The 14,608-nt window shown below is 44.8% G+C and overlaps 1 protein-coding gene across 1 annotated transcript in view; it reads right to left on the reverse strand.

Moving 5' to 3' along the window:
- Nucleotides 1-480: 480 nt before the first annotated feature.
- The window catches only part of SNX9 (sorting nexin 9), a 125,530-nt gene continuing 111,402 nt past the window's right edge, over nt 481-14,608 (reverse strand). Inside the window, exons 13-18 of the mRNA XM_047101480.1 lie at nt 14,037-14,114; nt 9,528-9,604; nt 8,118-8,207; nt 6,160-6,274; nt 4,196-4,287; nt 481-2,221 (exon numbers count right to left, since the gene is read on the reverse strand). Of these exons, the coding sequence (XP_046957436.1) occupies nt 2,174-2,221; nt 4,196-4,287; nt 6,160-6,274; nt 8,118-8,207; nt 9,528-9,604; nt 14,037-14,114 (500 nt within the window). The 3' untranslated portion in view covers nt 481-2,173. The remainder of the gene's footprint in view (nt 2,222-4,195; nt 4,288-6,159; nt 6,275-8,117; nt 8,208-9,527; nt 9,605-14,036; nt 14,115-14,608) is intronic.

Below are 14,608 nucleotides of genomic sequence, written 5' to 3' on the forward strand. Positions count from 1 at the left end.
GCAACAGACTTCACTCACCGAGGCTGACCCTAACCCTGCCACTGCTGGGTGGCCGATAAAAGGATTTTAACGGTCATCCTTTCTCTTTCTTTTGTTTGAATGCCTGTGTATGTGTAAAGCAAGTACCTGATTTCTTTCCTCTCTTATTCCTTATCATGTAACGTAAGATTTTCACACCATAGAATTAAGTTATATCACAAAGCGCAAACATCACTTAGGAAACTCACACACACACGCTCTGTAGGCGGTTTCTCTGCAGAACCCGAATACACTGGGCATCAGTATCTGTTTCTTACAGCTCTCTGGTGACTAGGACATGCTTCTAGGACTGTTAACTCTGACTTAAAGAATTAAATGATCAGTTCCTATTGGGAGAATTAAGTTTTGGGGACAAATTCATTCCCTGGACTATTTTCAGCAGCTGGAAGCAAGAAGCAATTATCAAAAAAAAAAAAAAAAAAAATCACACAAACACCAAAGTGTTTTGAAAATGTGCTTTCAGAATTTACTGTACAGTTTTCAACAATTTATTTATATGTTGGCTTCTACATGCTCTTACATTTGTGTAAAACATTTATACATATTCTTTACAATTTGTACATATATTAAATGGCTGTATCATAAACATTGTTCTATGAGATTTTATAAAAGAAAAATCAAATAGGGAAAATTACTTATAAAACATTAACAAAACCCGTGATATTAAGGAACAAGAAATTCTCATATTCATGTTCATTTGATTTCCTCTTCTACTTATTTTTTGGTTTCATTTCATTTGTGCTGGCCCAAAACTTTCATTTTCTATGCTAGAATCATCAGGTCAGGAGAACGAAAGCAGTGGAGATAACGCAGTAAGGCAACTGTGGAGGACAGACATGCTCGTCTGCAGGAGGAAGATAGTGTCTGTGAGTGTTCAGATTTAAAGCTGACAGTCTAGAAAGATTATGTTTTGCTTTATGCCATTAACTGGAGTCCTAGTGATCAGAAAAATTCTGTCTGAAGTTTAGGGATGCAGTCAGGGAGACTTTCACTCTGTACTCCTTAAACATAAAAGCTCCGGGGGTTACTGTGTATTATTCAGGTTGTCACCCTTATGGGTCCCCAGACTTTTCGATGTGGTGAGGATGGAGAGGTCTACTAAGCTGTGTTTTCATTTTTTCCAGAGAATACCCTCGGCCCACTAGTCTGCCATCCAAATCAAGTGGCAAATCACGCTCTCACACGTTTCTCATGCGGCCGGACTGAGCCACTGTCGGCTCAGATTCGAGGTGAAAGCTCTGGGGGAGAAGGTGTGTCTCCCCCGCCCCCCCCCCCAAGCACTCGTTCCCGAGCACAGGAGTCCGCAGGGCGGCTCCACCACTGGGAGCAGAGGAGCCGGGTCAGATGATTTTAGAAACATCCCCAACTTTCTCAACATAGTCTTTCTGGCAAGAACCATGCCCTAACCAAGCTGAGGAAGGGAGCGCCAGGACAGCGAGCCTTCCCCAAGGAGGGGACACTGGAAATGGTCCTGAGGGAAGTGGGTGCACGTCAATCTGATCCTCAGTTTCTGCCCAGGCGCGTGCTCTGATGGGACCACGGGCCACCACCGAGCTGTACGCGAGGGGGCCGGCCGCCCCAGGAGCCCCTCTTTGCTTCCTCTCTCCCGAAGACATGAGCGCCCGAGTCATAAATATGTCAGTGAAAGGCATGTAGGTTTTCCTAAATAGACAGGAATCCCAAAGGACTGAAAAGAGTTATAAAAATATACGAACATATATATATTTTATTCTGGCATTCTTCGTATTTTTAAGAAAGCAATTAGTAATTACCTGACATCGGGTAAGAACCAGAAGATCGTGGGCGACGTAAAAATTACAGTTTTATGTAAAATATCGGTGGGGGAAACCCCTAATCTTCTGTTCAAAATTCTGATAACTTTAAGTACTTTCCAAAAATAGAGACGATTTCCATCGTTTTAATAACGGATGTGGAAATGAACAAAACAAGACTATCCCTAAGTAACCGGTGCGTTTCAGTTGGTTAATAAAGTAGATGCAGTTTTTTGCAACTCTATTTCTTTTTGGTTTTCTTTCCTTCCTTTTTGATTTTGATGACAGGGGAAAAACATCACATTGCGTTGCCCCAGGTCGGAAAGAAGCACTTGGGAGTTCGCTTCGTGTGCCGTTCTGTCCTACATCACCGGGAAGCGGCCGAGGGCCTGCCTCAGCTTTTCTGCAATCTGGTGAAAAACGAAATAACCTTGAGAGATCACTCCTGTTACGAATTCATAGTATTCTACTATTTCCATCTCTTATGAGTAAAACATTACAAACACTCCAGCTGAGGGGCACCTGGGCGGCTCAGTCGGTTGAGTGTCCAACTTCGGCTCAGGTCATGATCTCATCACGGCCTGTGGGTTCGAGGCCCACGCCGGGCTCTGTGCTGACAGCTCGGAGCCTGGAGCTGCTTCAGATTCTGTGTCTCCCTCTCTCTCTGCCCCTCCCCCGCTCACACTCTGTCTCTCTCTCTCTCTCTCTCTCAAAAATAAACATGAAAAACATTTTTTAAAAACAAATACTTTAGCCGGGCTATGCTTCTAGTCTCTTCCAGCACCAGGCAGCCAGAGAGACCCCCTGAGAGCCCAGAGGGTGCCGCTTCCTTCCAGCACGGCCCCTTTCTCCCTGGGGAGCCACGCTGCCAGGCTACTCACTTCTCCCTCCAGTGAGGCAGACAGAGCGGGTTTCAGGCTCGCCCAGATCCCCCTGCCTTGCTGGACACCACGGACTCCTGAGGCCCCGCTGCTGAGCGCGCCTCTCTGATCCCGCCTGCTGCTGGGCCGCCAATGTGGAGACAGCACACAGGTGCACCGTTACGGCCAGTGCCGTATTGCGGAGGAGATCATGTGTCCACCCTGCCCCCAAGGAGACCACACGGTCCTTGAGGACACAGATGTCTTCGCCATTCTTGGAGCCTAAGTATCTGGAATACGTGCTTCGTGTATAATAGGTACTCAATAAATGTTTGCTCCGTGAACAAATATGTGCATTTTACAACTTAAGGGTTACTTTCTCATAAAACTTGTTGCATCTAACAAGGACGGTGATTGAATGCACGGGTTTCTATTTTGAGTCACAAGGTCATTGATAATTACACCTCACTTGGGCTTCAGATTACTGAACAAATCAACATTATCAGAATTTCAGCAATTCGCCTTCAATTCTTTTCTCACGTAGAACAAACGCAATCTGTGATTCCAACACATGATGAGAAGCAACCTTACAGCGGCACCGGTTAATACGGAGCGTGCAGCCGGAGAGCCCAGGAACCACGCTGCAGAGGATACGAAGGCGGAAGGGGCGGAAGGGAATTCTTTCTAGAAACTCAGTGCCAAAAGCAGCCGCTTCTGACATGCAATTCACAACACACGGAGAGCACACCAATCACAGCTTCCTTTCAAGAGTCTGTTGGAGACAGACATTTTCGGCGCTGTCTCGCCCAGAGAGGACACGTGCGTGGATGGAAGTTTGGGGCCTGCCTACCACCATCCTGAACATACATGAGATAATACCGAGGAAACAGTGGAAAACTTAGTAAGAAACGGGCAGCCAACACACACAGTCAATCATGCAGTGACAGGACTTGTCTTCCGACGTCTGAGTTTCCACTTACACGCCAGGTTCTTTACTGACTGTACACCCTGGTCAACGATAAAATTACTATGCAGAGTATAAGAGTTTACATTTCTGTTGCGGTTTCCTAAATGAAAACATTTGGGGCTTCTTTCTCTCACTTGTTTTCTTTCTGAAGTTCCTTCGGTGCACAGGGAGACGTCATTCCCACAGGCCGCCTGTGGTGCCAGGCCCCTTCCCCTTCCCTGTTCCCTAGGCTGCGGGGGTGGGGAACCTCCCAGAAAGGACTTATGGGGGCCTCACAACCAGCCTCCAGTACTCCTTCTTCCTGAAGAGAAACCTTTTCTAATGCTGTATCATTCGAAAAGGAAAAGGCAGATATAATTAAAAGGGTTTTAAAAAACACACCCAATAATTAACCTCCTTTGGCTTAATACTTAGGATTAAAAAATACAAACAGGTTAACTCTGTAGGGTCAAAGTTAAGTGACCACAAATCCTCCTCTGTGTGTGTGTGTGTGTGTGTGTGTGTGTGTGTGTGTGTGTACGTGCACGCAAAGGGCCTGGGGCCGGCGGCCAACTTACTGTTTCGTAGAACTGCACTTGCTGTTCCAGGTACAGGCGGATGACGCTGTTGTAGTCATAGATCCGGTTGCTATGGAAGTGATTCATCTCAGCTACAACCAAACCCAAGACATCCATCAGTACCCCTGAACTTCAACAGACAACACCTGGTTTCTCTGCTGGGTTGTGATCCGTCATCAACTGGATTTAATCTCTTGGCTTCAGGGCAGGGGCAGTTCTTGACAAATCACTTTATACAGAGGCTAGAAAATCTGAGCAGTTGATGGCAAACAATACTTTCGGGCAGAGAGATGAGTTTTGTGGATTTACGTGTTAGATACTAAGAAGCCTGACATGGTCACGCACGTGTGGACTACTGTCCCAACAGAACCGATCGAGCAGAAGGCTGACTTGGTGGTTATTCTCTGCAGACAACAATGCAGTTGAGAGCATCACGTTATGGAGGACCTGGCAAGGCGCCTCGTGGGTCCTGCCCTGTTCCCCCTCGCGCGGCCACTGCCTGGGCAGGTTTCTTGGGGCGCCCTGGAACAGCTATGCAGATGGATGAGACACAGAAAAACCCTCTTCTATAACGGAGCTTCGCTGCCCTGAGCACCAGGGCTCTCGGAACTCGGCGTCTTACCAGGCGAGAGGACTTGACGCCCGTTCTTTATCTTTGCTGAATCCATCGATTCACAAATGACTCCCTTGTGGAAATTGGTCTCTCGGTGCCACCCCCACCCCATCACCAACTCTGGAGGGGACTTCTCACACCTCCACCTTGCATTTCCCCTTGTTCTCTGTGCCCAGAAAGCCAGCTGCTGGCACCAATTCCTACAAAAAGGGAATTGTCCTGAGTTTCGTGTTGGCTGGAGTCATGCGAAGCTTCTCATTTATCTATTTGGGTAACTTCAAACACAAGTTCAAACCAAATTCCCCATTGCAAACCCTTCAAGAGCCAAATCTGCACTCAGGCTTTCCCATTTCTGCCTCTAGTTGCCCTAGCTCTGGATATCTTCCAGACATTCTTCTCTTTGTCCCACTAGTTCCCTAGCCCCGAGGGGTGTTTCCTGGCAAAGTCTGTAAATGGGCCCTCCTCTTCTCTGAGCGCCGCGTCTTTTTCAGCCCCTCAAACTCTCAGACTGCAGAAGCAGTGGTCTTCTCTGTGGGCTTCCTGACGTCTGCCCCCTTCAGCGTCTCCCACCCTCTCCCGGAGCAGTGGACCCCCTTGGCCCCCAACATCAAACCTTTAGTGGCTTCCTAATGCCCATGTCAAGTCTAGGCTCTTCGGCCTGGCTCTCCAGGCCCTCCACAATCACCACACTTACTCCCCAACAACCTGCAGGTATACTTTCTGCCCGAAGGCCAAGAGGAGAGAATCTTGTCCCATTCTTTTGTGCGCTTTTGTTCCAGCTAGAACATCCTTCCCCCTTCTCCTTTGCTTACACCTGTTCTACCCGCCCGTCAAAACAGGAAAAGTCCGTTCACTGCTCCTCTCTGCTGGAAAGCACTCAAATATATAAAAATTAATTAATATCTTCTTTTTATTAACAAACTTTGCTGAAAACGCTATGTCCAATCTCCCTTTACATTCTAGCGTCCTGGGGGACACAGGTTACAAAGTGCTAAAAGCTGAATTTGGGAATCTCACACAGTGTTACGAAAGGAGCTAATATTAAGGGTTATAAAAGTAATTTTCACTGTCTCTAAGAGATAATAAAAACGTACAGGTTTGATCAGGCTGTCATCCATAGTTACGTCAGGGAAATGTGCAAAAGAATAAATAAATATTACAAACCTTCATTAACACTGGGATCCTGCAAACAACGGGCTTATGAGAATACTTTAAATCAGCTCTTGGTTACCTACCAGCTGTGGTTCACGTTTGGATTTCTCTCCAGCAAGAACAGCAGATTTGCTGGGGGCTGAGGGTGGGGGTGGGGTTTAAAATCTCCGCTAGCTGTGCACGAACCTCTCTCTCTTACCTTGCAACGCGTAAGACATGGTACCAACTCGCTTCACCATGTTCTGTTTGTCCTGTGGGGTGATCTTACTAGTTGCCACCAGTTTGTCACTTTCTTTCACTTTTTCTATCGCTGCCTGTGAAATACAAATGCAAGAGTATGAATAAAACAGAGCTAAAAGGATTAGCCATTAATCTAAAATAGAACACTGCCAACATATTCTCTACCTGACTGGCTACTCAACAAGAAAAAAATGTCCCCACAAATTAAGAACACAGGAAAGCACCTAACTGTAACTTCCCGTAAGTCGCTTGGAAGCAAAAAGGTTGCTTTTCTTGAAATACAGAACTAAGCTAAAATGGGACTGTTTAACGCCACGACAGAATAGAAAACCAAACAGCGCTCTTATTTCTGTAGTATCTGTGAGCCAGAGTCAGGGCCTGGACAAGAGTGGTATGGAAGAGGGAAAGAGGCATTAGCAGTTTGCAAAGTCGTTTGATCAGGGACACGGACGAGCGCATGCGCCCGGGGCCTCTCCCCCTCTGCTGTCCTGGAGCGGCGGGTCACCAGCTTTACTCTGGTTTCTGCGAGGAGCGCTGTACCGATTTCAGATTAATACTCACATGGAGGTAGCTGTGAAAGCTGCCAAATGTTTCCCACTCCAGGACCATCAGAGAGCTCATTAGAGCTGTCTGGAAGGAAAAACTTCACACTCGCGCATACATCAGGCTCCAAGCCCAAAACTCTTAAGTGCTGGCACCAATCCCTACAACAAGCTAACCCTTCTGAGCTGGGTTGGTTTTTTTTTTTTTTTTTTTGAGATTTTTATTTTATTTAATTTCCTCTCAGTTTTATTTATAATTGACACACAATATTGTAGGAGCTGACGTATTGTATATATTGCAAAACGATTACCACGGTGCTATTAACATCCCTCACCTCACGCGGTTACAAGTTTTTTTTTCCGCCCCCTTATGATGAGCATTTTTAAGGTCTACTCTCCCAGCAATTCTACTTCTGGGAGCGTATCTGAAGAAAATGAAAACATGGTCTCAGAGCGATAACTGTACCGTCAGGATCACTGCGGCGTAATTACCCACCACAGCCAAGATGTGGCAACACCGAAGTGTCCGGCGACGGGTGGGTTGTAAAGAGAATGTTCTGGGTTTTGTATGAAACGATCTGAAGTTGCACAAAGCTTCCTGTTTACCTACGCCACCCCCTCCTGACACTTCCGTTATCAAAGTCAAAGGCTAACGGGGCCTCGTGCCAGGACTGTTAGGGTCACAGACCAGCCCTCTGTGGAGATTTTCCTAACAAACCCAAGTACATCACAATACCCTAGAGAAGTACTAGAGTGGATAAAATAAATCCACATTCTGAAATAATATAGAATCTGAAACAGAGAAAAATTAACCAGAATCAAAATGTGAGGACACCCTAAAACATTTCTAAATCCAGTTTAAAAATACCTTTACGATACCTTACGATACTACACAGTTTCCTTCTTATTACCCTAAAAATACAAAATTGATGTTGACCATTGAAGTTTTAGTCAGGAAGCCCTTCATCAGGCCCAGGGACAGAACATCTTATTTCATATCAATAGGGAAGGATCTCAGAGGACTTGCCCAAGCAGCTTACAGGGGTCTCACAAAGGGAAAGCAGTATTCCTAACATTGTCTTCAACTTCAAACAGCAGGATTATTTTGTTTGATACTTGACCTAAGCATGTGCATAAAGGAGCGTTTTTCATATTTTTGTTTCCTCAAAATTATTTTTTATAGAATCCAAAAAACTAGAAACTCCCCATGATCTAAACGTGTTACGGGGACCTCACTATTTAAACAGACCGAGCAGTTTCCAGCTTATTTCGGAAAGCCCCTCCTGACTCAGGGCTGTGCTGACAGACAGGGACCGCGCAGGTGGCCGTGAGTGGCAGCCGGATTCACCCGCGTCACCTTCTGCGATCAAATTACCTTATGGGCGCCAATAATATCAGGGAAGCAGCCAAGGAAACCTTTATATTCATGATTGCATTCCATGAGGAAATGGAGATCCTTCTTTGGCTGTAACAGGACACAGATCGGTTATTACTGGCAGAGAAATCCAGGCAACGGAGGACAAGAAAACAGTCATACCTGAGGGCTGTGTCAGCCAAGCCCCCAGGTAGTAGTTACTATGGTCAAGGGCTATGCATTCAGCCTAGTTTTCCTGTAAGGAAACAACCCTCCAAGGCTACTACACTCTCAGTTGTAGATTGAAGAGAAAATGATAGAACATCAGATAATTTTTAGGTTGGTTGGTAAAATCAGCTATTTTGAGGTGGCTCAAAATATAACATTATGCAGGGAAAAAAGCTAGTTAATACTGTCTGTTTATATATGAGCAAATAAGATGTAATCAATGTCTCAATTTTAGCATAGAACGTAAAATATAATTAAAAATCTGGCAATCACCTGAAGTGGCAACCTAAAATTTTTCAATTTTTTTGAATTATAATTTTTAAGTTATGTTATGCACAGTTCTAAAAATTAATCTCTTTATAACAAGCAGAGGTAGTCAATGACCAACATGAATGTGCGTGCACAAGGATATATCTCAAGAACTGAACTAAAAACTTTTTTTTTTTTTAATTTAGGGATTTGAAACAACATACATGGTTATCCCCCATTAGGGAATTTCTGATCTGTTGTCTATACAAAAGAGCTGGAGTTGGGCCACTGAAGACCCCAATGAAAGCCACGTGGCTGCTACAAGGACCGGCCTTTCCCAGGGGCCACAGCAGGTATGTTCTCCTCGTGAGCTGCTGACTGCTGAGATCCTTACGAGGCAGGCTCTCCCATCACCATTACCAGCTGAGTGAAGCAAGGCTCTGACAGACTAAGGGTCCAAACGGTGACTTGAACAGTGTTCTTGCTGCAATGTTCCAACCCCCTGTGGGTGAAGGATGGATCCAAGCCATCGACACCGGAAGGTATTCCTTTAGTTTTTTTTCTTTTTATTTATTTATATAATTTATTGTCAAATTGGTGTCCATACAACACCCAGTGCTCATCCCAACAGGTGCCTTCCTTAATGCCCATCACCCACTTTCCCCACCCCCCCCACCCCCCATCAATCCTCAGTTTGTTCTCTGTATTTAAGAGTCTCTAACGGTTTGCCTCCTTCCCTCTCTGTAACTCTCCTTTAGATTTCCTGAGGATACATTCATCTAGCACTTTTGCTTAACCAAAGAAAAACTATTACCAAATACCGTTAACAAAGATACACAGGGATAGAAAAGAGAAGGATATCTATTTGCGAAGTTTGTTTTAAAATAGGTTAGATTAAATACGTGGATTCGACAGCATGAAATCTTTACTGGAATCGCGTGTCTAAGTGGATACCTGTTCTGCCACAAGACCGGCAATTTCTTCGTAAGTCTTTCCTGCTTCTGTTATCGCAGCATTGAGATCCGTTTCGCCTGGAAATCATTATAGCGACATCAGTGGTCGTAAGTTGTATTTTCACTTCATTTATTTTAAAAATTTTACTCTAGAAAATCCTACACGTTTCAAAACCAGAGGACAGCGTAATGAGTTGCTATCTACCCGCCACCTGGCTTCCCAATGAACAGCTCATGGCCAGTCTTTTTTCACCTGTACCATCCACTCCTTACCTCCCTCTTTCGCTGGCCATATAACAGTTCACTCATAATTTTTACCTAAAAGATAAGGACTCTTCAAAAAGCAAGGACGATACCAACACCACACTGTAGAAAAGACAAACTGTTCCCGACATAAATTATCCAGGAGGTGTGCAGCTCCCTGATGTCCGAAATCAAGGTGGCTGCTTTCAGGAGGCAAAGAACGTCCAGGTGGCCGAGAGCCTAAGTGTTTCTTCAGTCTATAGGCTCTTTCTCCTCCCTCCTTTTTGTTTTCTTGCAAATCTCTTTTTCGGGTGTTGAAGAAACCGGGTACTTGTCTTGCTACCTACAGTCTGGGTTCTGCTGACTGTCTCTGTGGTGATAACACAGTCCTCGGTTCCCTGTACAGTCTCGATTTTTTATTTGAGGACAGGTTTGTAAACTGTTGCTTTTCCACTTCTATTACTCTTTCTCGATCGGAAGCACTTCTATAAAAAGGAACCTTCTTGGGGCGCCTGGGTGGCGCAGTCGGTTAAGCGTCCGACTTCAGCCAGGTCACGATCTCGCGGTCCGTGAGTTCGAGCCCCGCGTCAGGCTCTGGGCTGATGGCTCGGAGCCTGGAGCCTGTTTCCGATTCTGTGTCTCCCTCTCTCTCTGCCCCTCCCCCATTCATGCTCTGTCTCTCTCTGTCCCAAAAATAAATAAACGTTGGGAAAAAAAAAAAAAAAAAGGAACCTTCCTTTATCAGCTATCTGCTTACCGTGAGGTACTGGACGAGAAAAAGCACATTAAATGCTTCCTTCTCTTTACCATTTTCAGAATAATGAGTTGACTCCCTAACCAGTCCCCTAAAGGTAACGGAGATCAACTTTTTAAAAAAGCACTGAAATCTGGATTTAAACGTACTCGATAAGCTTCACTTCACAGAAAGTATTACTTGCACTAATGCTCAAATTTTCTCTTTACAGCCAGCGGAAGGCTCTTCAAACTGGCATCTGAGTTCTTTCTGCGGGGAGCTCTGGTTCATGTGGGTGGAGCGCAGTGTTCAGAAATCCCCCTGTGGGTGGCGCTAGAGGCGCTTCTCACTCCTGGATTGGATATTTCGGGGCCTTTTCAACGTGCAGAGTGAGGCAAGCTGCATTTTTTTAAAAACGGGGAAATCGTAATGAACTCATACTGACATTTCCAATTCAAATTTAGGACTACAGGACTTTTCATAATGGGTTTTAAAACTTTTGATCTTTATGTTTCTCTCTTTTAAAATTTGGTTTCTAACAACAGTAAAAGAATTACGTATTTGCTTTCCCCCACAGTACGTAAAATAGTTTTAGAAGCTTTAGAAAAACAATACCAACATTTTATGCTAACTACATAATTACTGAAAAACGAGATTTTTGAAGTCTTTTTTGGCTTTAAGACACCTGCTACTAGGGACGTATAATCAAAATTCGTTGTTTTAAGGTGATCTGAAGTAATTCTCTACATGGTTATGCCCTCCTCTTGATGCATCCAATGATTCATTTTGCTTTTGCTTTTTAGGAATTTTTTTTTTTTTACATTTTCATTTAAATTTGTTTTCTAATAATAAAAGTAAAACAAATATAAAAATAAATGTAAAACATTCACATCGTTCCAAAGTAGAATCTATGAAACAAGATAAAACTAGAGGTCTAGAGGTCTAGCTTCTGTACCCATTCCTCTTCTCCCCCAAAGATAACCATTTAAATATTTTTATCAGTTATTTTTCCATGATAATCCATAAGGATATGAAGCGCCTCATAGATCTGTGCAAAAGGCCATGCTAACGGTCTCCATGTTGTTCCAGTAATTAGTTCATGTATTCTTCAAGGGAGTGTGGAAAGTTATAGTTAACATAATCCAAGATGTTCTCAGGAACTGGAATCATCTGAATTACTTCAAGATCAAAGAGTGCAGCGCTGCCCCAAGAAGCCAGCACGTGTGGGCAAAGGAACACGTGATGAGACACAGAACTCAACTCTGCTGACCTTCATTTGCCTTGAAAGGTCAAAGGCCAGTCTTGAAAAGTTCTTTCAAAACAAGATCTCTAGTAAGGTGAACGATATTCAACACAAAGCGTATGACATTGAGTACTTTTAGTAGTTGGCAAAGTGCCACTTGCAACCGGAGTATTTGACAACGCACTGAGGATAGTGTTAAGCACAGAAAACATGGAGAAAGCAAACAGTGCTTCTCTGAGTGTGGTTTGTGGTTCGGAAGGGAATACACAGGTGGGCACCGTGGAGAAGGTCATCTCTTGCTGTCTCCTCCCCTCTAGGATGTCGTGATATTGTCGGGGCCTCACTCTACTGCCCCCCTGCAGCCCTCTCTATCCCTCCTTTCTTCTAGGTCGCTTCAGGCTGAAATTACAGAAGACAAACGCTGGAGAGAAGCTGGTCATTTTGAAGGTACACAGACTCCACTAAAATGTACATACAGAACGAGAAATATATGGGAAGATTTTATAAAGTTACCAAAGAAGATCTTTAGGAACCATTTCTCAGATTACCGAATGTCTTCTGTTTCCCCCTTTTCAAGACTTTTGGTTCAAATTATCTGCACCCTCTATAAATATCACATTTAGTGAAGAGGGAGTGATGTGTCTTTCCCAGCATCGACCAGGAGAACCAGTGAGTGAACTGCTGTTTACACATTCTGTGATCTAGCTCTGAATGATTTTTAAGTTTTATACGTGACTTCAAGGGACAAAAGACCTCAAATATGGGTCCACGTATTATACAAACTTGGAAGCTATTGGAAGGATCATTGTTGGGCTTAAAAATCTAATCTTGGAGCGGTTCCATTCTAGCTTGGACGGGGACACCTATAAGACTGCTGCTCTCAACGTAATAATATCACATAAACTCAAAAGCCATACTTTCCCTTCGAGTCACTGAAGCACTGTAGGAATGAAGAAATCCAAATGAACTAAAATCAGAAAGGGCTGAGCCTGCCACGCGGGTGGAAGAGGGAGCCCTCCACAGGCAGAGGAGCCCCGGGGGGACGGGAGGCGCTGCATGTGGGCTGTGAGGGACTAGAGCCTGGGGAGCCCCAAATGCAGGGCCAGTTCCCCCACACGGGTTGTGTGCAGGAAGAGGTGATGGAGGGAAGTGAGGGCGGGGCCGGAAGACACCCAGCTCTCAGGTGAGGCTTAAGGAAGGCGCAGATTCGGGTGAGCTCTGACATGTGAGCGCACGATCGGGGTCCAGCGTCTTCAGAACAAAAGCTCTCATCCCGTCAACGCACTACAGAACCACAAAGATGAGCGTGCTCTCAGGGTCTTGCCGGCACCCAAGCAGCGGATGTGGTCCTAGACTTGGCCTCTGCATCAACCCCCGTGGCACCCTGGCCAGAAGCTTATCTTTCCAGGCCTACGTTCCTCATCTTGAAAGAGGGGGCCCGATTAACTAATCTTCAACGCTCCCATCAATCTGAAAGTTGGGATTATAAGACACAATTCAGCCAGTCCAAAAAGAAATATTCATACACAGCAGCCCCAATACATTTTGGTGAGAGACTAATTTCTCGTTCCTGAAGATACTCAGACACTGACATCCAAAGACCTATCTTCCCTAAGAATTGGGATACAGAACTCGGCCGAAGTACCAATTCTATCATTTCTGTAAGTGATGGGACACACTCAGATTTAAGAACTGCCACTCACCTGACAGATACCTGGACTCCCTACCTGCTCCACAGGGCAAACTAAGCAAAAGCAAACCAAAACATAAGGGGAAATGGCTGGCTTGTTCTCACAAGTGTGGGCAATGTAAACGTACAATGAATTCGAAAAACCACAGGTAAGATCTACAACGTGGGACAAGTTGAAAATAATTATAAGCTGTGGAGAGACAGAAAGCAACGTAAATTTGTTACTTAGTCAAATTTTCCCTCCAAACCGCGTTGGTGAATTCTGGCCTTTGTAACAGGAAGACTGGACTTCTGAGTTTGGCAGGGAGATGAGAGCCAGGGCGGAGGCTGACGTATCACAGCTGCCCTTTCGAGTGCAAGAGCTGTGCCTGAGCACAAAGAAAGGCGAAGAAGGCCAGCAAGAAAATACATAGTGTAACAACCCTCCACTCTTCTCAGAAGCAATGAAGTGAGGTTGCAGGAGTCCTGAATGGAGCAGCCCAGCCAATTTAAGTGTCGGTGACAAGGGCCCTTCACTGCGGAGTCTCTGCCTACAAGAGGCTGGAGGGGTGGCTGGTCTGCGAGACACTTATGGCCCCAAGACAGATAGACACAGACGTACCTTGATAACCGCTGGAACTAAACACTGTTGCTAAGCTCTGCAGAGCCTTTCCTATCTTCTGATACTCCTTGGGTAATGCTGGAAGAGAAAAAGGAGTGCACGGTTAACCAGTCCTCTGAGCAAACTGAAATGGGCTTTGACTATTTCCTAAAAGTGATTACTTTTATCATGAAAGAAATTTGAAATGATTCAAAATAGTCTATATTCTTTAATAAAATTGTTTTGAACAAAGGATTTTTTAAAAATAAAATTCATTATTCACGGATGGTTCAGTAAATGGCGGATACTATTATTATTAACCACCGTCACCACCGCCCGCATCCTTCGGAGCGACCGGGAGCTCATTTGGAAGAGGTCTGGCTGACAGAGGACTTTCATGTACACCACCCGATCACCACGACAACCCATATACCGGGTGGAGACTCCACATCTTGGTTTTGTGGGTTAGAAAAATAAGGCTCAGATAAAGTGAATGGACTTGCCCAGGGTCACATGGCCAACAAATGGTGGGTTTGGCACGTGTGATTCCAAATACATTGCTTTCCTCACTGTTATGTATGTATGAACGATTA

This window comes from Lynx rufus, unplaced genomic scaffold (genome assembly GCF_022079265.1).
Source record: "Lynx rufus isolate CCGP_SWC_20201006 ecotype Redwood Valley unplaced genomic scaffold, mLynRuf1.p SCAF_6, whole genome shotgun sequence".
Lineage (NCBI taxonomy): Eukaryota > Metazoa > Chordata > Mammalia > Carnivora > Felidae > Lynx > Lynx rufus.